Below are 26,155 nucleotides of genomic sequence, written 5' to 3'. Positions count from 1 at the left end.
TTTACTTAGAGGGAACGTGATGAGGTTAGGTGCATTACACTAGGGAAAAGGTCATTGAGAGAAGAGACCTGAAAGCCTTTGGTATTTTATTTTTGAACTGTGAATAAGGTGGAAGAAGCACCAGCAAAAGGGTAGAAGAACCCGCAAGACCACACAGTATCCATGGGTTTCCCCTCTGAGTGTCTGATGTGACAGTTGCCACTTTCTTCCTTGCAGAGCAGAGTATCTGCCAAGGTCAGAAATTTACAGGAAAATCAAAAGAGGAGATGGGGCATGAAAAGAGAGTTACTGTGCCTAATAGGGCTGTTTTAGGAGGCTTGTGACGGTGAATGAGTTTAAGTTGTAGGTATGTGATAAGGAAATGGAATTGGTGAGGTTATCTTTTCCGCATAAGAAGCTGAGCAAGTAAGGGAAGATGAGAGATCAGTTAGTAGGGTGGAGGGAGTCTGCGACTAGGGTTTTATTTATTATTTTTATGAGAAGGGAGAATTTAGTACAATTGAAGACTTAAAGGTTCTACAGGAGTGGGACATGGACTTCTAGGCATCCCTAAGACCCTTGCAGAGGGTTTGTGAAGTCACAGCTCTTTGCATAATAACACTAAGATATTTCCATTTCTTTTGCATTGACAGTTGCAGTGATGGTGCAAGGGCAATTGTTGGTAAGACTTCTGATGCCTTAATATATGTTAAAGTAGGGGCTCCTGCTAGTCTAGGGCTACATGTGGTATTTTTTTTTTTTTTACCAACACCCACTTGCAGCAGAAATAATAATTCACTGAAAAATGTCCTTGATGAAGCCCTAAAAATAATGAATTTTAAGTCTTGACCCTTGAATACCCATCTTTTTAATATTCTGTGTGATGAAATGGGAAGTCCGCAGAAAGCAACGTCCACTGTGTGCTGAAGTATGATGGTTGTCTCAAGGAAAAGCCCCTGTGTAATTGTTTGAATTGCAAGCTGAACTAGCCTTTCTTTAAAAAACAAAAAAAAGAACATCATTTTTACTTGAAAGTACAACTGACAAATCAGGGTTATTCAGAATTGGGTATTTGACATGTTTCCTCGAAAAGGAACAAAATGAACACCTCACTTCAATTAAAAAAACAAACAAAAAATCCTGGCAGGCATTAGTTGCCAATGATACAATTTGACCTTTCGAATGAAAATTAGGTTTTGGGGAATTTGCATCTGTCACAAAAAGCTTGATGGCTTCCCAAGACTTTTCTATTGAGATCTGTGGTGATGTTAATGAATGTGATATTTTGGTGTTGTATAATAAAATGTGTCAACACTTGCAAGATCTGCAAAACCAGTATTTTCCAAATGACCCAGTGCATGATGTTACAAAATCTTGCATGGGTAAAATCCATTTGAAGCATAAAACAGACCATTGGATTTTACTGTAACAGAGTACAGAAAGTTCACTGATTCAGATTCAGATCAACATTGGAACTAACCTTTAAGAAATTGCTACTTGTCAGATTGGGGAGGTGTCAAAGAAGAATATATGTAATTAACTGGAAAGGTTCCTCCCTTTCCCAACTATTCAATACATTGCTCTCTAAAGCCACAATTCTTCACATGCTTCAACCCATAGAACCTATCACAACAGATTGAATGCAGAAGTAGACATTAGAATCCAACTGTCTTCTATTAAATCAGACCTTAAAAAGAATTTGTAAAAATGTAAAACAATGCCATTCTTAACTTTTTAAATTAAAATACGGTTATTATTAAAAATATTATTTGTTAGTGTAATTTTTATTAACCTAAAATGGATTAACAGAGATTTTAACATTCTTAGTTTTAATTTCAAACATGCTAAACATCAATAGACATAACCCATATAAGGCCAAGCTCTTTGGAGTTCTTAATTTTTTTTTTTTTTTTTTTTTTCTGTACGCGGGCCTCTCACTGTTGTGGCCTCTCCCGTTGCGGAGCACAGGCTCCAGACGCGCAGGCTCAGCAGCCATGGCTCACGAGCCCAGCCGCTCCGCGGCATGTGGGATCTTCCCGGACCGGGGCACGAACCCGTGTCCCCTGCATCGGCAGGCGGACTCTCAACCACTGCGCCACCAGGGAAGCCCAGGAGTTCTTAATTTTTAACGGTGAGCTCTGATACTAAAAGATTTGAGAACCACTGGCTTAGAGGAAGGAAAAGAGAGGGAGAAAATAAAAATAGGTGGGAAAATTGATTCACAGACTAATAGTTATCTAGACTGGAGAGGATGAGGACTTAAAGCGGCAGTGTGACTGAAGAGAAAAAGGCGAATTCAGGAAACATTTTGAAACAGGAAATGGTAAGATTTGGTAACAATTTCAGCATGGGATGCATGAGATGAAAAGCCTAAAGACAACTAATGTGATAACTATGTTTTGGTATTCCAGACTAGAAACCACTTATTGATAGAACCAGATCAGGTTCATGGATAGATGCTCCTCTGTAAATAGTATTTTTGGAAATCAAAGGAGGAGGGAATGGCGATGCCTTAGGAGAAGGAGTAAGCAGAAAGAAACAGGAAAATGTTTGTGGAGTAGAAGGCAAGGAAGGCAAGAGGTTGAGCAAGAAGCAGGTCCTAGACAGGTAGAGGCAGAGGAAGGGATTTAACATCAATCAAGGCTGTGTCTCGCTTAACAGACTTGATTCAGAAGTACTGTCTTTGGAAGCTGATGTTAAGTCAGTGGTTCACGGTTACCTGCTAGTGAATAGCCAAGCGTCATCAACAGTGCCCAGCGCTCTGTTGAGTTTGAGGAGACTGAGAGTGGAGAAAAGGCTTCTCTTGACGGCATTATCACTGGTAATCCCCAGGCACTTCCAAGGTTCTAATAGCGTCTGGCTTTAAAGAAGGCAGAATGATTATATGGGAAATGAAAGCAGTTAAGTGTGGGCCAAGTTGGAACAGTTTGATAGCAGGAGGGGATTTGTTGTCTTGAAGGAATAGTGAGTTCAGAAAAAGTTAAATTAAGGCAGAAAAATTCTAAACAGAAAACTATTTTTTTTTTCCGGAAAGAGAAATATATGCACATTAAATATAGAAAGGAAGCCATGAAAACAGAAAATGAAGTAATAGTGAGAAAGTGGGCTCTTGGTGTTAAAATTGGTAGAACTAATGACCAACTTTGGTACAGTGTTTTATCTCAAAGATATTCGGCTCATAAGATGTTTCTCACATTTGTTTTGAGCTTCACAATCTTTAAGAAGTAGGTGATGGCCACTTCCCTGATGAGGAAATTGAGGTTTAGAGAGGCTCACGCTGAAAGGGATCCAGAGTAGCTTTAGTGTGGGGAAGTCTTTTCCTCTGAGTCTGTAGGGGGGGAGGGTGAGGGGATGGTTATTAAGGGGACAAATAGGTTTGAAGTTAGGATGGAGCCAGTCACCTTGTGGACCGTACCTGGATGTTGGCACCCCAGATGTGATCTAACAGGTGTGAACAGGTGAAAAGAGCCAGGCAGGGAGTGATCAAAGAAATTCCCTTTGCCTTTCTCCATGTGATTATTCCACAGTGGTGTAATAGCAAGGATTTCATGAGAACATTATTGGGAGGAATATCGCTCTCCACTTACCTAACGGGTTCCTAGGGAGTGTGAGGCCAGATACTCTCTCACCTCCAGCTACAGTCATCATAAGTTCTTTGGCTATTTAAATCTATGAGATGTGAAAGCATTGCTAAGAGATGAGGTCTTTCTCTCCAGCCCTTATCCCACTGCTGTGGGGTAAGGTACACCCATTATTGATGAGTGATTTAATATTAACTACACAAATGAAAATAGACTATCTAGAGTATCCCATTGAATTTTGGTTTGGGAGTCGTTCTGGAATCATTAGCTCAAAGAAAATCCTATCTGACTGTTCAAATCTCAGTATTTGGTAATTGACTATGGAAGGACAAATACATTTCCATTTCACAGTCGAGTGTATCAGTGTGTGTTCCCAGGCAACTCATCTCCCCCAAAATGGCACTGTCACACTTCACCCAGGGGTCCTTCTGCCAGAATGAAAAGTTCAGCGAGAGACACTCTGTGCATTAGGGAAGGAAAGATGCGGACAGCTTGACGTGGATTAAGGAATTCAGACCAAAGGCGACTTCTGAGGGGAAGGTCACTAGGATGACATTTTAGTAGAAAGAGTAATATGAAAAGACAGTTGGGAAGCTTCTGGAAGAAAGAAAATTGTAGTGGCTTAATGGATGCCAAAACTGCAATAAAGAACATCTGTTCATTCCTCCCAAACCTGGGTAGATTTTTGGAACGTTGGTAGCAACAAAGACCAGATTGAACAGTTAAGAGAACAAGTTAATGATGAATTTGGGCATCTCTTGTCTCTTCAGGAGACTGGAATGGCCACTGCTCCCCAGCTTGTCTGAAGGGGGGAAGTTTAGATGACTAGTTGTCTTTGAATTTATACACACACACACGTGTGTGTGTGTGTGTGTGTGTGTATATATATATATACAGTGATATGCGTATATAAAATTATTATTTTCTTAATGAAAACCTTGACAATCTGGGGTGAATCTGCTGCCTCCGGCCCCCCTCCCACCCAGGACCTACACAGGATGCGGGTCTCAGAGTGAGCCATTGGCTGTGGCCCTGTTTGTAGTCAGGGTAAATTTCGTGACGGCAGCTGCCAACTGGGAGTAGTTTTTGGCTCTCTCCCCAGAGTGTTTCAGGTTGAACCAGAAGCTAGACATTCTGGGGCAGGTCACAATTGGGAAGCAGTGTAGAGATTGTTTTGAAAAGAAAGTGGGGTGTGGAGTAGAGAAAGTGCTGAGTACTGGCCCCTCACCCACTTCTTCCCCTTTCCAGCTGCATCCTGTTCTCTCCCTCCTGTCCAGCTGCCACACCTAAGATAAAGTAGCTGCCCCGCCTGAGCCTTGGGGCAGGGGAGGGCGGCACTGATGCTGTTCTGAAGTGGTCCAGCCCTTGGGTGTGCCTGGGTCATGCTGATTTGGTTTGGTTCCTGGTTTCCTTTCCCCAGTGCCCAGGTACCTTAAGAGTCAAAATGTGGTTGGAGATCTCTGGTGGGAAGGGACCTTCTGTAGAGTGGCTTTGAGGGTGTGGTTGACCTGCCCTGGGGTGGCTTCCTTACCCCTGTCATTGGTTTGGGGCCACTGCTCCTTCGTGTTATGGGTTTATCTCAAATGATCCAGAAACATCAGGGCTCTTTTAACCCACAACGATCAAGCCTTGGTTATTTTATCTCTGCAGTATTCTAGAGCAACTGAAAACTGTCCAAGCTGGGAAACAGCTCTTCTCACCCTAAACATTGGGAGCTTTTGAGAGCAAGCCAAGGGGTGGGGTACTTTTCCTTCCTTGAGGATACAGTCAGCCTAGTTCCTCTTACAGCTGCCATCCTGGGAGCATGACTTAGCAAAACTCATAATGTGGGTGAGTATAATACAGATGGTCTTCTCAGCTCTGCTTATGTTGATTTTTGTAGTTCCTTACAAAAGGCAAAGTTAGCATTGAACTTTGGGGTTGATGTTGTAGCTCAAAAGTAATATCTCGAATTTGTTCTTTCCTCATTTTATTTTTCTGTGACCTATTATCTGTAGATTTCCACATCCAGGGAAAATTGTTCATGAAGGTATGGATCTAGGTACCTAGACAATTAACAAAAAACAACAAAACATTAAGAGGAACGACTGTTACGGGTTGTATGTTGTTCTTAAGCTCTAACTTTTGTAGGCACAGTTAACTTTATACGTTATTTCATTCCCTGATGGATGCTGACTTAAAACTGTAAGAGAGCTGTTAGAATGATGTGAATATCATTTTGTCCACCAAAATTAAGTTCCCTTAGGCTTTGGATACAAGATTAATCTACAGCTCAACATTTAAGTCAAGTCCAACAATAAAGTTATCTCGAGTGCACCGAGCAAGATGACCAGGCTTAGGGCATCCAAACATGCCCTGTGACCTTCAGGTGGAACGTGCTTCCAGCCTTACTGTGGAGTGTGCTGAGAAGACAACCCATTTTTCTGCACCTCCCCATGGACAGCAGGGTGTACTACTGGGCCCTGTCTCTTAGGACACAGTTCACTGGGACTTAAGATCTTTGTTTCAATGTGGATCCCTGATGATTGACCCTTGGGTTGGAATTCTGGTTTTGACTTTCACTCCTAGGGGGTGTGCACAGGAAGTTTCCACTGAAGTGGTCATGCCTCTTTCTTGTTAAATGAGAGCTTGCATTTCAGTCCCCCTCTGCCCCCGCATCTAATAGCTCTGGCAGCATGCCACTTGGATTTTACTTTATTTCAGCCTCCTGTTGGCATTGGACACACTGTGCTCTTCAAGAGTAAGAGGAGTAGGCCTTTTTCTGCCTTTGGTGTCTGAAGTACCCATTTTTCATGCCATGGAAGTAGGAATTGCCATCAGAAAATGACACCGTGTCTTCTGATTCGGGTCAACAATTTCACCCTTTGCACTTGGAGTTTCTCTTTTACTGTTTGCTTAACCTGTCACAGTCTCTTAATTAGAATGTATTGCTGGCGGACAGGCAGCATTGTCAAACTTTGTGCGTTTTATAAAAATACGCAGAAGCACCAGACAGGCAGCTGTAATGCCAACTCCTCCAGATGCGATACTGAAATTCCAGAGAGGGGTGTCTTTCATTGTTTTCTTTCTTTCTTCCAGAAGCAAAGGCCGATAACGAACCGAGCTGTTCGCCAGCAGCTCAAGAACTGTTGACAAGGCTGGGATTTTTACTGGGAGAAGGGATTCCAAGCTCCACACACATCACCATTGAAGAAAAAAACGAAACCATGGTAATGCCCGAGGAGGACACTGCATGTCATACTTGCTCAGGGGATGAATGAAGGCATGACCGTCTTCCCCCCTCCCTGAGTGGGGAGGTCATTGTTCGGGCCAAATGAGTCTGGGCTGCTGCGTGTTGAAATTCATTTCAACAGTGTGTTTGTGAATCTTTGTAGTTGAGGTTGGGGCGGTGAGGAGAAGCAGAAGGGTGTAGAATTTACGAAAATGTCCACATTAACCTGATCAGCACCCGGAGAAGAGTAGCGGAGTGAATTAAAGCGGCTGAGAGAATTCCTTAGTAACGACACTACTTTTATCTTTATAGCACCGTTCTTCTCATCTGGCTGCTTTGGTGTACGCTTTCCTGTGCATTTTTATCCGTTGAAATTTTGGAGGGTCAGTGGGGTGAGGAAAAGATTTATAGGAGATTATATATAGAGACAAAATAAAATGAGATCAAATGGTCCATCTACGGAGGAGCACTCCCCTTCCTAGGGAACAGCAGCCTGCCACATCTGAGATGAGAAGTGTACGTCTGAATAGCAACGAGGGGCCGGAGCCTCTGCCCCCTGCGAGGGTCTCAGGGAGGGTGTCATGCATCGATTAAGATCGCAGTGGCCACCCGTCTCCTTCCCCTGATCGCAGAGCCCATAAATCTTAAGGAATCGAACCAGGTTGCAGTGCTTGTGAAACATTACAAAAACAGAATTCCCAGATTTAACGCACAGAGGTCAAAGAACCCATTTGTCTTCTGCAGACGTTAAATGAAAGGGAGTCTGCCTGTTTGCTATTTCTGCTCTACTAAATGCACATTCCCACTAAATTATTTCTAAGACTGCCCTTTTAAGAAAAAAGAAGATGGCAAAGTCGGGGGAACGGAACTAGGAGATTTCTCTTTTAAATGTTGGAAGACCGTGTATATTAAGATCCCTAGATTTGAAGAACAAAACAAAACTGTTTCCCATTTTCCGGTTTGTAGTTTCATTGTTTCAGCATCAAAAACAAAGGGATGTGTAGCTGCGCTAACTCCTCCTTCCCTTCATCTTCCAGTGCACAGCTCTGAGCCAAGGCATCAGTCCTTGCTCCACACTTACAAGCAGTACCGCGTCTCCTAGCACCGATAGCCCCTGCTCGACCTTGAATAGCTGTGTCAGCAAGACGGCAGCCAACAAAAGTCCCTGTGAGACCATTAGCAGCCCTAGTTCCACCCTGGAAAGCAAGGACAGTGGAATCATAGGTAAGAAGCTCACTCCTCGGTCATGTGCTGGCTCCCTGCGTTTCAGCCAGAGCGTTCACCAGGCACGTCTTAAGAGGGTTTTAGCATGCGCGGTTTCTGAAGGTCGGGCCTGCCCTGTCCTTTGCAGATAGCACCGGCTCCATGGACAGCTGAGAGGATGAAGCATTGGCTTTTACGTTCCTTGGTGTTTACTTTTATAACCCTGGGCTCATTTGGTAAAAAATTTTCCAGATCAGGTCTGGCCTGGGAAGTTACAAAAATCTTCCCTCCTCACTGAGCAATTCTACTTGATGGGGATCGGGTCTGGATAGGACACACCGTAGGGCAAGGAAATCCCTGCATATTGAGAAGTCTTCCCAGCTCAGTCTCAAGGTCACTGATCTCCCACGTATTTCTGGGTGTGTGTTCTTTAGTTTCTTATAACGGCATCTGACCACTGTTCGGAGGCCAGGAGTTTCTAAGGAAACCTAACTGCCCACACACACCCATGCCCATACCCACAAAGTAGGTGTGCTTGTGCTGAGCTGAGAGTCTGGAGACACGGAGTGTAGTCCTGACCCTTAGGCTGCTTGACTAGGTGACTTGAGCAACATTTCATTGAATTCTTTGCACACTTCTTTCCTTCTCAAAGGAAATCAAAAGTAAGGCTTCTGATTAGGTCAGTAGTTTCTAGTCCCATGTTCACAATAGCATCAACCAGGGAATTTAAGAGCCCTTGTCTTTACATACTATCCCAGACAGAGTGCGTTCGCATTTCTGCAGGAGGGCCTGGGCGCCTGTGTGTCCCAGTCTGCAGCCTGGTGTCTTTCGGGGGAGCCGTTCAGGTCTCTTGTGTGCTGAGGCCATGCTGCTGTCTGACACCAGTGCTCTCCTGCACAGCTCAGCCCCTCCCTGTTGCCCAAGTGATGCACATATCTTTGAGGGATATTTTATGTTTTATGTATGGAACCAAATGCAGTGACATTTGAGCTTTGTTTTCTCCAGTCGCCTGCAATTTCTTTCAAGTGTAATTTGAAAAACCCAGCTCTGCAGGTTCATCCAGTTTTATTTTGGCGATTGCCCCAGAAGATCTGTGAGATGCCTAGGACTGGGTAGTGGGCTCTGTGAGGGGCCGGTCAGCACGAGGAAGGCAGTCTCTTCCCTCAGTTTTCACTTGGATCGGGATCTTCTATGGGTTTTTGTTCCTTTTTGTTTGAATTGTCTCATTGAGATATAATTTGCATACCATAATATTCACCCATTTAAACCATTGAGCGGACTGTGTTTATTCAGTACTGTGCAACCGTCACCACAATCTGATTTCAGAGTATTTTTACCACTTCAGAAAGAAACCCTGTACCCTTAGAAGTCACACCTCGTTTCCCCGCATACCCCAGCCCTACTCAACTGGCAATCGACTTTCTGTCTCTACAGACCGGCTAGCTCATTCTGGACATTTCATGTGAATGGTGGGTTGTGGTTTTTGTAGCAGGTTTGAATTCTTCTCACTCAGCTTCAAGCCCTTCCAGTGAGCTTATTCTGCTAATTCCCCTTTCTCATCTCACTCTGCTTCCCCACCTGCTGTTTTGTCTAACAGATTTTTCCCAGTGTTACCTCTGTTTTCATGCCCCGTCTCTCTGAGCTGCCCACCACCGAAGGATCTCTGGTATTAATTCTGTGATAGCCAGATGACTTTCTTTTCTTTTTACAAATTATTTATTCATTTATTTTTGGCTGCTTGGGGCCTCCGTTGCTGCGCGCAGACTCGCGCTGTCGTAAAGAGCTGGGGGCTACTTTTTGTTGCGGTGCGCGGACTTTGAGCCGTGGTGGCTTTAGCTGTTCCAGGTGACTTTCTTTACAGCATTCTTAGCCTTCTGCAATGTCCTCTCCTCCTCAGAGTTTGTCTTCCTTCAAGAAATTGGCTAGCGCTACAGATTTTTTTTTTTTTTTTTGACAGCCTTTTACTTCTTATTCTGGGTTCTGGCCTTGACGTCTCATGCCTCTGATTATGGCCAAGCCAATTTCTTGTTTTGACAGAAACCCTTTCAATGACAGAAAACTACCCTCATTCATTCATTCATTCTCACTCTGTCTCTTTCTCTCATTGAGAGATTGCTGCTATGTTAAAGGTGTTCTAAAGAGGGAAAAGAAAAGGTGCTGGTTGGTCTTCTGCATTGTCAATGAATGACTGAACTGCAGGAGTATTGAGGCTCTTAATTAGTACTTGATTTAATACAGTCCCTGCTGAGCCCAGACCAGTGAGTCCCCCTATTACATGCTCTCCGTAGATCTCAATATTTTCAATTTACTTATTTTTTTCTTTTTAATTTTTTTTTGTTTATTTTATTTTTGGCTGTGTTGGGTCTTCGTTTCTGTGCGAGGGCTTTCTCTAGTTGCAGCTAGTGGGGGCCACTCTTCATCGCGGTGTGCGGGCCTCTCACTGTCGCGGCCTCTCTTGTTGCGGAGCACAGGCTCCAGACGCGCAGGCTCAGTAGTTGTGGCTCATGGGCCTAGTTGCTCTGCGCCATGTGGGATCTTCCCAGACCAGGGCTCGAACCCGTGTCCCCTGCATCGGCAGGCAGATTCTCAACCATTCCGCCACCAGGGAAGCCCCTCGGTTTACTTATTTTTGTTTTGTTATTTACTTTTGTCTCCACATAGTTAGGGGGTCTCATTTATCTTATTCTGGCTGTCTACTGGGCTCCTAGCATGGTGTTGGGCATGAGAAATTAGGGAAAGAGAATTGTGGCTACTTACCAAGTTGCATTGCAGGAGGCAGTGGTTTAGTTGGTTTCTAAGGAAGCTATGTGGGATTCCCATTCCAAGTTGGCATTGTCCAGTCTTTTCATGTCGTCTGTATTTTAAGTTGTGTCTTGTCGTTAAAGTTAAATGACCCACTTCATGTCATTGAGGCTGTCCTTCCTTCCTTGACTCAGTCAACATGTTCCCTTAACTCGGCTGAACAGGAAAAATGGCAACGATTGAGATGAAAGTGGGAGGAACTGGGAAGAGGTTCCTGAGTCCCTCTTTCAGCAAAGACCCCCTGCTTCATGCGACTGTGCTTCGTGCCCGGTCACCTGATCTCCTGCAGGGAGCGAGGACCATAGGTGGCCGAGAGGGAAACCCTGTGCTGGTGACAGTGTTTCTCTGTTCTCTCTCCTTCAGGGACCTGCAGAATTAGAACCTGTTGCCAAGGGACACATTGGAGGTGTGGTAGGGAGGAGAAGGAAAAACAAGCATTTCATCTCCAGGCAGACTTACCCACAGCTCTCTGTGAAGAGGTGGGCGTGGCAGGGCCAGAGGAGGGACGAGCTTCCTCCTGAATCAGTACAGGGTACGCAGGTTCCGTTGCCGCTTCAAGGAGCAGGGATCTGTGACTCAGTTGTGGTTCTGTGATTGCTGGGGGGTGGGCAGTGACGAACATGTCTGTTTTTATAAGGTGTAGCCTTTGGGCATCTTAACTGTTCCACAGAGTAAAATATTCAAGAACACAGTGATCCCATTGGGCACCGATGAAGGCGAGATATGTTGGCTTCCTGCTTTGGGAGGCCCTGCAGCTGCTTGTAAAACAGGCTGGTTAAGATTCATGTCCCGGATTACACAGGGCCTGGAGAAGGGAGGAAGAGGCTTTCCATTTAATTTTCCATTTGAAGTTGTTTGAGATTTATCAACCCATGGAGCTCAGGTTGGAGTGGCAAAGGTTTGGGGGTGGGCTGACGTAAAGAGCACACAACTCATGACATAGCAAGCTTTGGGAAAGCTGTAGGCTCCCATCCAGGGCTCAGACCAGAGCTCCACGTACAGTATTAGCACAGTTTATTTAGGGGAAATTTCTAACAATGCTAACCCATCCTTAAAAATTCCTGGGCCTCCCCCTTACTATTCAAGGTGACTTCCTTCATGATGATTCTATTCAGTCTAAATATTTTTGCCCAACAGATGCTGTGAAGGGAAGTTTGTGTTCCCACGTGCCCAGACAGCCTTCTCAGGCTGCCACAGGGTGCCCTGCCTGGGTTCTGTTTCTACTGGTTTTGATTCATTTGCAGGTGAAGAGAATTTCCTTTGGGAATTGCTTAGTAGGAGAAAGGGCAGGCTAATGACCATGTAGAGGAATTTATTTGGGCCCCTTCCAGTCCCTCTCTGTGGAGGCCAAGGCCTAGCGGGGCCCCTCTCCACCCACTGCCCCATGTTCATGGTGTAATGCAGAGGGGAGTCCCGCTGCATCCTATTTCAGGAGCTCCAAGTTCTTCCAACATAAATATCTTTAGAAGTTTAATAATTCTGTCATGTAGAAATACTGTCTGAGCTGGATGGGATTAACTACATTCCCTACAAATGTCTTTTTTTTTTTTTTTTTTTTTTTTGCGGTACGTGGGCCTCTCACTGCTGTGGCCTCTCCCTTGCGGAGCACAGGCTCCAACGCGCAGGCTCAGCAGCCATGGCTCACGGGCCCAGCTGCTCCGTGGCACGTGGGATCTTCCTGGACCGGGGCACGAACCCGTGTCCCCTGCATCGGCAGGCGGACTCTCAACCACTGCGCCACCAGGGAAGCCCTCTTTTTTTTTTTTAAAGTAAAATTCCTTACTCTTTACATAATAAAATCATTGGCATTACCTAGAAGTTAGTGTCTGATTTTCAAAGCTGCAGTGTGAAAACCTTCTAAATGTGACAGCAGCTGTACTCAGTCACCATGAAGCAGCTTTTTAATTATTTGCTTTGAAAAGGAAGACTTTATAAAGAAGTAGCATTTAAAGGTATTTCCTCCATGGTGAAAAGAACATTTTTTCTTAGTGACACTCCCTTGAATATAACTTGCTTCCAACTGTTACAAATGGAAATTGTAGACTATTAATCCCAGCTTAGAAAAAAATTAAGTACAGGCAGACCTGCAGGCTTGATTCCAGACCACCATAACAGAGCAAATATCGCAGTAAAGCGAGTCACACAAATTTTTTTGTTTTTTAATGTGTATAAAAGTTGTACTGTAGTCTGTTAAGTGTGCAACAGCATTATGTCTAAAGAAAAAAGCAGTGTACTTACCTTAATTAAAAAATACGTTATTGCTAAAAAATGCTGACCGTCATCGGTGCCTTCAGCGAGTTGTAATCTTTTTGTTGGTAGAGGATTTGAAATATTTCGAGAATGACCAAAATGTGACACATAGACATGAAGTGAGCAGATGCTGTTGGAAAAATGGCGCCCTTAGACTTGTTGAATGCCGAGTTGCCACAAACCTTCAATTTGAAAAAAAACCCAATTTCTGTGAAGTGCAATAAAACATAGTATGCCTCTGTGTATTCATTGGAATCTGTGTGAAAACCAATCTGATTAAAAAAAAGAAAACATCACTGAGAATAGCAGGCTTTAAAGCACTTCTTGATTTAAAGGTACTGTTTAGTTTTTGTTTATGTCCATATCATGTTCAGTATTTTATGTGTGTGTGTATGTATTTCAGAGAAATGGGCTATTTATTTAGGGAGAAAGAGGATGGATGTTGGATGAGGAGAAACAAACAAAACTCAGCTTTCCTATCAAGATTTAAAACAATAATAAATCCTTCCTATCCATTAATGATAGAGGTGCCCAGGAGAAGGATTTCCAGGTAGCAATTTAAAAAATTCTGGCAGAGAGAGAGGCCATTGAAAGTCAGTCATGCCTTCCATTTCCTTTCTCTGCCACCTGCTTGTACCTGCTGACATTTATAATCTCCCAGTGGCTTTCATAGCTTGTTGGATGGGTTTCCTTCTGAGAGTTGGTGTTAGGACAGCCCCATGAAGGGAGGGGAGGGAGTTCTGAGTGGAGGACAGCCATATCTCACCTCTCACCCTACCATCTCCTGCACTGGGTGTGTCTTCTCGGCAGATCAGGTGTGTCTCCACCTGCCCTGCTGCCCCACACCTGAGCCACCCGCATTCCACCAGGCCAGGTAGCTTTCAGGATGATTAAGTGCTCAGAATTTTAAGAGGGTAAAGCAAGAACTCAGGCTTTTCCTGCTGCCTTTCCCCTTTCTCTGGGGGGGGGGCGGGGGAGGGAGCTTACATTTGCTCTCCCGCTGCTCACTTTGAAGCTGGGAGGCAGGTCTACATTTTTTTTAATTAATTAATTTATTTGTTTTATTTTTGGCTGTGTTGGTATATATTTAGGCAGGGGAATTACCGTCACAGGAATATTGCTCCTGCAAAAGTGGCTTGCAGTGAAATACCGGACACTTGATTAGCATCCTTGCTGGAGTTTGATGATATTTGTTCTTCTGCCCAGTTGCTTAGGACATAAAGAAAAGTTACCCATGGGCTGACTTCTATCTTCCTGCATCTCTCTTCTCTGCCTTCCTAGGCTTGTAAAATGAAAGTGATTCTAGAGGTAGCTTTAGACCTTTTATTTCCTGGACTTTGTGTCCCAAGGGAGATGATCAGATGCAGAGAGAGGCACACAAAGAGGAATTAATTGTACTTTATTTTCCTTTTTAACTTGTTGTAACTCCTGTCCTTTTGATTTTATGCTAATACTGCTTTGTTGCCACCTGTCTTGCCCTGCTTGCTACTAAATTGAAATGCTTTGAAATTGATTTGGTAATAACTATTTAGAGTGTTTCAAATCTGTGTTACTATTCATTTTGCTACACTGCCTGCAATTTAAAAAATCATCCTTAATTATAGAAGCTTTTTAATCTCTTGGGTGAAGGAGGAAAATTTGCTTTTACATATATAATTTGGTAACGTACTTAACATGGGAAAGGAGTCCTTGGCGGTGATGCGAGTTAGCAAAGCGCTTGCTATACTTGTATTCAGACCGTGGTTGGATTCTCCGGGCTGTTTTGTCGGAAGCATTTACTGGCCCCGACTGCACACCGGGAGCACGTTTTTTTCAGTACTGGGACAACAGAGATAGGCATAGTATCTACTTTAAAACTTGTTTACCTGTGGAACCAAAGAGTGGTCTCCTGCCCTTTGAAACTTGGGCAAGTTGTCACTAGCTGAAAAGGGTTTAAAACATGGCAGTGCCCTCTGATGGAAGGTGTATGCCGTAGGTGCATAATAATACCAACCCCTGATAGTGCCTTCTGCTTTTTTCTGGAAGAATCCAGAATTCTGTGGAGTCATTGGACTAAGTCAGAAGTGCCAGCGTCTAGACCTTTGGTGTTCGGGTTATGCGAAGCCTTACGGGGACACCGTGTCACGTGCTGTTGCTAGAAAACTTCCTGTTGTTCAGGTCCGCAGGCCGTTCTCCGGAGGCCACTGCCTGCCCTGTCCCACTGAGTCTGGGCCATGTGGGGTGGGGCTGAGGTTGGAATGGTGTGGCCGAGTGAGGAGGCCTGTCCTCCCCTCCCCCACTGCCCCGCCCCAGCTGCCCACGGAGCGCTGCTGTGACCGCGTGGCTGTGGCTCGGGCCCCTGGCCTCGCTGCCTGTCACAGCAGAGTGCGCCTTGTGCACAGCCGTGAGCACTGAGCCAGAGATTTGGGACAGAGATCTGTCTGTCACTAGCCAAAGCGCAGGGCCCTCGGCGGTTCCCCAGGGCTGGCCAGAGGAGCCACGCGCTGCTGTCCACGCAGAGTGGCGAGAGGAAGAGCCAGAGGTGACTCAGGCCACCCCCCCACCCCCTGCTCCCATCCTGCCAGACGTGAGTGCCTTCGCTCGCCTTCCTGGGCTGCCGGAGGTGAGAGCAGCAAGCCTCAGACTTTGTTCCCTGCGGTTTGTTAGTATGTGGGTGGGGCAGAGGGAGAAGCACAGTCTGGCATTTCTGGTCAGAAGGTTCCCAGCAGGCTGGTTTCATCCTTGCAGTCTTCCCCCTTTGTCACTCAGGGAAGTCCAGAGTGTGGCACGGCAGCCTGAACCGTGTGAGGCGTGAGTACACAGCAGAGGAGTGCACAGCAGAGGAGTGCACTGAGTGCTGTCGGGTCCAAAGGACCAGGTGGTGGGCCCGTGGCTTCCTGGACCTGTCACTTTGATCTTGCCCCAGCCTCGGTGGGACGTTCTTCGCTTTCTAGAGTCGCTGATGATCTTTATGCAGTCGGGTCAAAGAGACAGTGTCTGCACTAGTTGGATTTTCCTTTTTTTACTCACTTCTTCCCGTCCTCCACTTTCATAAGCAACCGGTCTACTTCTTTCTTGTTTGGTCTCTAATTCTTTGGTCCCGTGTTTTAACTTTTAGACTCTTCCCGTCAACCATTAAACTGGATATAGAAGCTGAAAGATGTTTGTTTGGGTTTTATTAGTGCTACTTTATTTTTCTTCAGTTGTATGGGGAGGAAAGCATTCTTGGGTCCTTATGATATACGAGGCACTTTACATATGCCCTTCTATCTAATTTTCTCTCCCAGGGAGAGAGTTTGGAACAGGACCCGGACATGATTAACACTATTATAATATTCATGTTAACCACTATTGTTGTTCTTATTTCCTAGGGATACTTATTTATTTATATTTCATCCCTCCCTAGTGGATTTGAAATGCTCATAGGCATTTGCTAAAACAAGATTTTTCTTTTTCAGGGAAGGTATGAGTTGGGAAAGAGTGAGAGAAAAGATGAAGTCAGCAGTCAGGTTCATAAGATTTTATTAATTTTGCTTATAAGTGGGCAGAAAGTTTTAAGATTCCTAGTAACCTGTGTAAAGGGAGAGATACAATCAAACACACAAGATGATGTCAGTAAGGTAAGACAAAAATGTGCCCATTCCTAGTAGTGGGCCCAGAGAGACATACCCCCTTGTGGGTCCTCAAAAGAAGAAAAGCCAAAGTTTGAACCAAGCCCCTTGCACTTTTCACCTCTTGTCTTTTCCAGAGCTAAGAGAGAGAAGAATTTGGCTCTGTGTATACGTTTGATATCAGTGGCCCTTAGTTTCTAAACAATTCTGGACTAATGCATTAGTCTATAATTATTAGTCCATCTATAATTAGTCCATCTGTAATTCTATTAGTCCATCTATAATTCTGGACTAATACGTTAAATAGTTTAATGTATTTCTGTCTATCTGTTTATTATTTTTGGCTGCATTGTGTCTTTGCTGTATGTGGGCTTTCTCTAGTTGCGGTGAGCAGGGGCTATTCTTCGTTGCAGTGCACGGGGCTTCTCATTGTGGTGGCTTCTCTTGTTGTGGAGCACAGGCTCTAGGTGCACGGGCTTCAGTAGTTGTGGCGCGTGGGCTCAGTAGTTGTGGCGCACAGGCTTTGTTGCTTCATGGCATGTGGGATCTTCCTGGACCAGGGATTGAACCCATGTCCCCTGCACTGGCAGGCGGATTCTTAACCACTGTGCCACCAGGGAAGTCCCTTAATTTATTTCTTGATGTTCTTTTAAACCTACAACTTGATTTAGATCCCACCAAACTACTTACTGGGCCCTGGACTTTACTGTTTTTTTGGTTTTTTTAAATTCTGTTTCAAGTGAACATTCAACATATGAAAGAACCTTCAATAAGCAAAGAGGGGATGAGGGAAAGTTGGGAAGGAGAAGGAATCATTTTATTGCAGTGCCATATGTAGCAAAACGTTTAATGACTGAGTGGGTCTCTCTCTCTGCTTCCCCCACCTCCCAGTCAGACTCCCTCCTGGCTGCTGTGAGCCCATGATTGGCCTCTCTCCACTAGCCCCTGCCCAGGGGCTGCTGTTTTTAACAAGGCAGATTTCATGAACTGCAAAATACTTTTTAGCCACAGATACTTTACAGAACTCCTTTTACATGTTGAGAATTGTACAAGGCAAAGGGAGTTTTAATACACACTGCATGTGCAGTCAAAAGAACTGGGACATACCACTAACTCTGTGTGTGTGTGTGTGTGTGTGTGTGTGTGTGTGTGTGAGAGAGAGAGAGAGAGAGAGAGACAGAGAGAGATCAGTTTCTCCCCAGTGTGTTTCCATATCTATAAAGTGGGATTGATGGTTCTCAGCCTTTCCACCTCTTCTCTCGTGTTGTGGTGATCATGTATATGTCTTAACATAATTAGAAAGTGCTTTGGAGGTGGTATAGCCCAGTGCACTAGTAGGTCTGGTTAAATGTGCTGTTTCTACAGAGGAAGATAACCCCCTGTCCTTGGCTAAAAGGAATTTTCAAGTTACATGGAGAGTCGGAAGTAGTAGCACATGAGAATCAATGAGCAGTGCCAAACCTGATTTAATACTGACCTGTAAGGCACAGCCTAAGCTCGCAGCTTGGTAAAACTTAAGGCCTGGTAAGTTGCTCATTTTACAGAATCCTGTGTGTTTGCAGAGTGACTGGGACCCAGCCTGAGTGATGATGGCAAGTCTTAATTGATGAACACTGGCATCTATAATAGTTGAAGTCATAAGATGTTAGAATTTTTGAGTTGAGTTGTTAGGGAACTTTTCAAGATTATCCAGTCTCTGGAAAATGTCAAATGACACTGATTTTTTAGAGTTTTTTTTTTTAAAAAAGAAACATCATAGTTAGGATGTTGCCCTGTGTGTGTTAAAACTTGAAGGTGACTGGGTTAACTTAATTAGGAATTTATTTCTGTTAGCTTGGAAGAAGAATAGGTATTTTTTGAGTAGCTTGTCATGTGTTATAAGAAATACTTTCCCTTTCTTGGAGACGTGGAGCTTCCCTCTTTGGTGTGCTTCCTGGGTCGTGTGGGAGAACTGGGGCCTTCATCTGTCCCACTGGATCTGCTTCAGAGCTGAACCGAGATGAAAGTTCACTGCTGGGGCTTCCAGCCGTCAGCCTGGGTCTGGTACTGGATCCCAGGGAGGAATGTTGTGAAGTGGGGCAATCTTAGTGGAGCATCTTTGGGGGAGGGCCCTGGCTTCAGAGCGCCTCACCTGCCTGCCTCTGAGAGGGCCCTGCTCAGTGTGGACTCTGGAACGCGTCCCTTAGTTGAACTTCTTGAGGACAGTGGGAGAGTCTCCCCCTTACAAACATACTGTAAACTAGTAATATCCTCCTTTTGAAATCGTGGCCCCATCTGGGACTTCTCTTCCCAGCTGCCTGGGGGCCTTCTTCCTCTACCTGCTTCCCTTCCGCTCACTGCCACGACCTGAATGGTGCCACTCATCAGGGCCTGGGCACCTGTGGCTTTGCTGACAGAACTGGGCGTTCAGCCTGTCCCAGCATCCCGTGAGCCCTGACCAGAATGTCCCTGCCTAGCTGCTGCTTGGGTTCCGGAAGCCCTGCTTCTGGTGCTGTCCCTGGTCACAGGGAGTAGGGAAGTCCCAGTTTCTGTTCCCACTGCTTGAGGTCTGAGTTAGGATCAGATCCTTAGGGGTTTGATTCTGAAGTGCTTGGCACTTCGGGAGAGCAAAGGAGAAAGAACATCACTCTGACATTGTTTGTTTTTCACCTTAAGAACGTGTGCCCCCAGATAAAGCAGCCACAACATAAAAACCAGACCAGTCGCCCCACCCGCTTTCTGTAACTTAGGTGTTGGGGTAGCCTGGGAACCTAATGACAACATGCCTGCAGGAAAAGCTTTCTGAGTCCTGAGCACTGGACTTTTAAATGAAAATTTGGAACACAGTCACAGCTTATTAATAGGGTTATCATTAGTAACTAATTACCATTGAGGCAATAATCTCATTAATAAATTAGAGTATTCCTGTGATGCCCTTAGCACAGTCCATGATATATACAGTAACCTTCAATAAATATCAACTGCTGCTATTACTACCACCACCTGCATTTTTAGGATGGAAAGAGTCATACTTAATATACATATGCTAATATGAATGATCCATTTAAAAACCACACAATGAAGACTGTGATCGATTCCAAATAGATAGAGGGATTAGTATTCATACGCCTGCTAGAAAACTTGGAAATGCTGGGAGTAATGACAGGTACCCTGAAGATGTGACAGGCCCATCTCAAATCAGCTTACACTTTGGTTAGAGACATAATGTCAACAATCCTGAACCAATAACAGTGAGATTAAATGTAGTTTGTTCATTTGCTCATTCGCTGAATAAGCAAACATTTACTGGGCACTGAGTATGTGCTCAGAAAAGGAAGGGATCAGCTCGTGGTGAATCCTCTGAGGAGGCTTCAGCATGTAGAAGGGATTTTTAAACAGGGAGAGAAGCAGTGGGTGGTGAGTCCAGCAGGAGCAAAGATAGTTTGAGAATTGGGACAGGATACCCTGCGGTCGGTCGCATCACAGGAGGAAATTGTTTTGTCCTTACTTCTAAACCATAAAGAGCGTTGTAAAAATAAACAAAACCAAACCCCTTCAGACCCTTTGATCCTAGATGACAGACTCTGTTGGCGCTAATTCACCAGCCTGCTGGTAAAGTGTGTATCGTCGGGGTATGTTGAAGAAGCAGCTTCATCCAGGCAGCTGGGTCTTGAATGCCCTCTGACCCTGTGCACTCCCATTTGAGTCTTGCAGTTAAGGGCCTGAGCTGCTGGGATCCAAATAAAGATCAGAGGACCTGGCCTCTCTTCTCAAGGACTCAAGCCAGTGTTGCTTGTAAGCGGATCACATATGGCTCAGCGTCTTTAAGTCAGAAGTGGCTGTTTGTAGATGTGTGGAGTGAATGCTGCTGCTTTCCTTCGTCATATTCGTCCTCTTTTGCCAAGATGTTTTTCCATCCTGTTTTTCTTAGAAGAGGTTAAATTTTAATTCTGCCATCAAGTGTCCCTTCCCATGCTTGCGTATTCCCGGCGCTGGTTACGTAGAGGTTTCCATTCTGAGCTGCTGAAGGAATAAAGTCACGTCAGCCGCTCTGGATCGTCTTGAACAGATGTTATAAAGTTTAATTCTAAGGATCAAATTTCTGCTTGACTTAATAATTGTGTTTTTGTTCTATAGATTTTTCTCCTGCATCTTTTCTGTATTAACTATTGTGCTGCCCTGCCCCCTTTCTTTATACACAAATGTTATTAATTTGGGAAAAATACTTAAAGGTTCAAGGGAATTTAATGAGATTTGAATTCTTTTGTGAGCAATTCATCTTTGTTAAAAGACAGGCTAAAAAAAAAAAAACCACAAAAAAAGACAGGCTATATCATTTCCAAATTACATAGATTTACTGTTAGCTCTCAGGTACTTTTAGACAGCTTTTTCATTATCTTCTTCTCAGAGTTTTCTTTTTCCTCCCCTGTAGACTGATTTAGCAGTTTATTTCCCCTGATAAGCAACATTCTTCTAATTTACTAAAATACACTGTATGAAACATACTTTGATAAAAATCTGTGCGGGCCAGAAAGCTTTCCATTGATCATGGGGAAGGGTGTGTGCATGTGTGTGTGTGCGCGCACGCGCGTGTGTGCGCGCGCGTGTGTGTGTGTGTGTGTGTGTGTGTACTCTCAACGGCACCAGCAATTCCTGGCTTCCTTCAAAGTATTTTGGTCTCTCATTTCAGCCACGATTACAAGTTCATCCGAAAATGATGACCGGAGTGGCTCCAGTTTGGAATGGAATAAGGACGGAAGCCTAAGGTTAGGGGTACAGAAGGGAGTGCTTCATGACCGCAGGGCAGATAATTGCTCCCCAGTGGCAGAAGAGGAGCCCCCTGGGCCAGCGGAGAGTGTGCTGCCCAAAGCCGAAGCCTCAGTTGGAGATGGTCCGGTCCCTTATTCTCAGAGCTCCAGCTCGCTAATAATGCCACGGCCCAACTCAGTTGCAGGTAAGGCCACGCCTCTCCCTGGAAGGGTGATCTCACTGGGTCTGAGGTGCCCCCTGCTCACTCTCTTCACTTGGGAATCTAATCCAGACACAGGCCAAACTTGTGATCATGGGTCAGGCCCTTACCTTTTGTAGGCCTTAGTTTACCCATCTGTAAACATGAGGGTAAACATAAGGCCGCACTTAATGGTCTTTAAGTGACCCTCCCCCCCTGGAATTCTTTAAATCTAATATTTACACTGTATGGCTCTTTGTGTTTGAGGGAAGAAAGCACCAAAAACTCTGTCCTTGTTTTTTGTTATTTTGAGCCGGAGTTAATTGAGGATTTACAGCTTGGTCAATGGGAATTGTTGTTTAGAATGAGTTTGTTAATATTAGCTCAAAGAATTTCTAATCCAACTTTCAAACTAAGGTTTTGTAACTGAGGCCCATCACACAGATACGAGGTCCAATTTTTGTATAATTCAGTTTCAAGGGAGCTCATAGTTTAAAACACAAGCAGCAGGAAAGAGAGGAAATGAAAATAGGTGAGACAGACGTGCCCTTCAGCAAGATGCGGCAGCCAGAGCTGAGACGAGAGTGCAGAAGTGGTGACTGGTGCTGGGTGACTGGTCAGTGAGTGGTTGTGAGGCAAGGAGACTAGTTCTCAGCGGGTGGGGAAGGGAACTCTGCCTCTGAGCTGTCGTGCCTGCTTTAAGCTCCCAAGTTTCTAAACTCAGTGCTCTTCTGTTGAATTTAGAAGAGGAACTTGTTTTGATCATCTTTGTTACCAATGAGGCCTTTAAATTTCTCCTCTGCCAAGGCCTGGACCCAGGATCTTTCTTCCTACATCAAAGGATTTCTCTGTGATTTTATATTGCTCCTTTGGGATGTGCCAGGCCGCTCTGGTTGTTATTGGGTGTGTTTTACAATGGAGCTCTGAAGCAGCTGATAAATAAATGGCCCTAATGGAAAAGTTCAGAGACACAACTCTTAATTCACTTTCAAAGGGATTTGGCGTGCCTGCCAGAGGGAAGTACTGAGAGCTTTATGCGTATTGAGTGATGATTCTTCCAGAAGCTTTTGTGTCCTCCCACCACCCTCCCACTATCTACGGCATAATATGTTGCACCCAAGGCATTTTAGACCCTTTTTACCTGGATGTGATGAATGGTTCATTTGTATTATCCCAGGACTTCATAGCTTTATTGACTTCAACAAAATAGCAAACTCATATTCAGTTTAATGAAGCTATTTCAAAATTAGGAAACACATTAATAAATTACCTTAACAGTGGTAAAAGGACCCCCTTTCGGGTTATGTTTTCTGCTTGATGTTCTTTTATGGGGTTTCCTGCCACGTGAAGTGACAGTGGGTATGAGCTGAGCGTTTCCAGGAGACTGCAGTGATTACAGAGCAGGCCTTTCTGCTTTCTGCTGTGCTCATTCATTAGCATCTGTGGATGCACTTGAACTGGACCTCCTGTGGAATTGGGAGGGTTTCACCTCTGGTGTTGAGCAGTGACTGCCCAGCCTAATGGGTTTGCTCATTTCTCCGTGTTGCACATTTTATACACTAAAAACGTATTTTGGAAGGAAATAGGCAAGTGCCTTACATCATAGTAGTATCAATTCTGCTAACAAGCTGGGAGTCTGGTAGATTCTTCATTGCCCACCCTCTTACCCCTAAAGCTGAACCTCAGTTAAGAGGGAATGCCAAGATTTTTCAAGTATCACTGAAAAGAATAAAAGACTCAGGTTATAGACTATATGCAGAGCTGTTTATCTAGGGATTAGAAGGCAGGCTGCTACAAACAGGGCAGCAGGCAACGCTCAGTGTTCGAAGGATTGAAGTAAAATGGGAAGGACCGTATACTGAAATCTCTTGGAAGCGTTTGCATGTCAAGGTCCACGTAAACACAGAGAAATTGCCATTTGATAGGAAAGGTATTTTGGTACACGAGGGCCGAGTAAGGACTAGCAGGTGAAGGAAGGGTGATGCCAGCTTCCCCAAGGGACATGGTTCCCCTGGGGGGTGAGGATATGGAAACAAGTTCCTAAGGCTGCCTGCCTGTACTGTCACTGAGCCTGTCACAAAGAACTGGAGTTGTCGCTTCCGTGTTAACTGTCTCGTACAGCGAAATTTTTTAGTCAAAGATGATGAAAGTAAGTTGGCCAGCTGTGGTGATTGTTTTGCTCTGCAGAGATTTTTCTTTGCAAAAGCATTTGTTGGAGTGGAATTGATTTAGAAAGCTGCAGTCAGGTTATTACTGTATATGCCACATCAAAATGTATGAAGCGGACACCTTATTCCTTCATTAAAAAGCAGAGTGAGAAGCCTTTAAAATGATATCTTGGATAATCCAGAAGTTGGATAATTGGGTTCTACCTGTTTTTAAAAATATTTATTTATTTATTTTGGCTGCGCTGGGTCTTAGTTGTGGCACGTGAGATCTTCGTTGTGGCATCTTTTGTTGTGGCATGCGGACTCTTTTTTAAAAAAAATTTGAATATTACTTTATTTTTTTATACAGCATGTTCTTATTATCTATTTTATACATATTAGTGTATATCTGTCAATCCCAATCTCCCAATTCATCCCACCACCACCACCCCCGATCCATCCTGCTTTCCCCCCTTGGTGTTCATACGTTTGCTCCCTACATCTGTGTCTCAATTTCTGCCCTGCAAACCAGTTCATCTGTACCATTTTTCTGGGTTCCACATATATGCGTTAATATATGATATTTGTTTTTCTCTTTCTGGCTTACTTCACTCTGTATGACTGTCTCTAGAGCCATCCACATCTCTACAAATGACCCAATTTCGTTCCTTTTTATGGCTGAGTAATTTACTCAGCCACATCATCTTTATCCATTCGCCTGTCGATGGGCATTTAGGTTGCTTGCATGTCCTGGCTATTGTAAATAGTGCTGCAATGAACATTGGGGTGCATGTGTCTTTTTGAATTACGGTTTTCTCTGGGCATATGCCCAGTAGTGGGATTGCTGGGTCATATGGTAGTTCTATTTTTGGTTTTTTAAGGAACCTCCATACCGTTCTCCACAGTGGCTGTATCAATTTACATTCCCACCAGCAGTGCAAGAGGGTTCCCTTTTCTCCACACCCTCTTTAGCATTTATTGCATTTATTGTTTGAAGATTTTTTGATGATGGCCATTCTGACTGGTGTGAGGTGATACCTCATTGCAGTTTTGATTTGCATTTCTCTAATAATTAGTGATGTTGAGCATCCTTTCATGTGCCCCTTGGCCATCTGTATGTCCTCCTTGGAGAGATGTCTGTTTAGGTCTTCCGCCCATTTTTTGATTGGGTTGTTTGTTTTTTTTTTTATATTGAGCTCCATGAACTGTTTGTATATTTGGGGGATTAATCCTTTGTCTGTTGCTTCATTTGCAAATATTTTCTCCCATTCTTAGTTGCAGCATGTGGGCTTCTTAGTTGCGGCATATGGGCTTCTTAGTTGCGGCATGCGGGATCTAGTTCCCCCACCAGGGGTCAAACCTGGGCCCCCCCTGCATTGGGAGCGTGGAGTCTTACCCATTGGCTCACCAGGGAGGTCCCTGGGTTCTACCTTTTGGACTACCTGTTTTTGGCTTTTGAAATTCTAAGTGAATCACAGAACACTGTGTTTAGTGTAGGAAATCAACAAGCAAAATTACCAACCAATTTTCTTGAAACTCTAACTGGTAATTGCCCTGGACTTAATGGTATTTACCTTTGATAGGTTAATCCATGGTGTTTCCACAGATGTTTCCCTTTGCTCAGCTTAGAGAAGTCTCCCTGTGCTTCTCACTCCACCTACTCCACCCCATCCCCTTTTCCCCCCAAAAAAACCCTCTGTCCTGCAGCGTCTTAAAATGTACCTCTCACCCAGATGTTAGACACAATGTATGTATGCAGTGAGTATAAATTAATTATAATTAATTTAACTGTAGGGATACTAGCAGTAGGTTTATTGCAGCATGAAATTATTGTTTCCTCTCTGATTTTTCTGGGCCCTGTATAGCGTTCAGACTTTTGAAAGCACTTACTGTTAAATACCAGAAGCGAACTAATTTTTGTAGTGTCCGAGTATCCGTAGGCACGTGTGAGAGGACAGCACGTCAGCCTAGTCACCTGATCAGCTGGGTGGGCGTCTCCTGGGTGCGGTGCTAAGCAGCTGCAGCGTCACTGCTGCTCCTTTTCCATCCCTCTCAGTGGCTGTGATGATACCTTAGAAAGCAGAGGGAGCTGGCAGCTGGGGGCTTGCAGCCCATTTGAGCAGTGGTCCATTTCAAAGCAGCATATTCATGTTTTAAATAGAGCTGTGGAGTTGCTGGGGCCACTCTGTTGCTTGCTTCAGAGCTGAAGCTGTGGTGACTGGATATCTGAAAAGAGGCATTCAAAACCCCACTGTCTTCTGCCTCTGTGTCAAACTAGGGCTTTTTTGCAACCCTTTCTTTGGCATGCCCTTCATAGTCTCTTCTTCTTAAACCTGTCCATTGTTACGAGATTATGAACTGAATGTCATGTTTTGACGGGTTAGGGTGGAAAGGCAAACGGGAAACCTTTGGAGGCTGCGGGCGTCTTTGTGCTCTCCGGGGCTGAAGCAGCAGCCGGTCAGGCA

General features: G+C 44.5%; 1 protein-coding gene across 5 annotated transcripts in view; it reads left to right on the top strand.

The window, feature by feature from the left end:
• Positions 1-26,155, top strand: part of TANC1 (tetratricopeptide repeat, ankyrin repeat and coiled-coil containing 1) — a 229,378-nt gene that overhangs the window by 143,765 nt on the left and 59,458 nt on the right. For 4 of the 5 annotated variants that reach the window (XM_060016745.1, XM_060016743.1, XM_060016742.1 and 1 more), the window contains exons 5-7: positions 6,639-6,769; positions 7,809-7,995; positions 21,286-21,549. In XM_060016745.1, coding sequence (XP_059872728.1) covers positions 6,639-6,769; positions 7,809-7,995; positions 21,286-21,549 — 582 coding nt within the window. The remainder of the gene's footprint in view (positions 1-6,638; positions 6,770-7,808; positions 7,996-21,285; positions 21,550-26,155) is intronic. The other variant, XM_060016744.1, reaches the window with a different exon arrangement.

The sequence above is a fragment of the Delphinus delphis genome, chromosome 7, assembly GCF_949987515.2.
Source record: "Delphinus delphis chromosome 7, mDelDel1.2, whole genome shotgun sequence".
NCBI classification, from domain to species: domain Eukaryota; kingdom Metazoa; phylum Chordata; class Mammalia; order Artiodactyla; family Delphinidae; genus Delphinus; species Delphinus delphis.
Note: the sequence above shows the minus strand (reverse complement) of the source record. Positions and strands in the feature narration are given on the sequence as shown.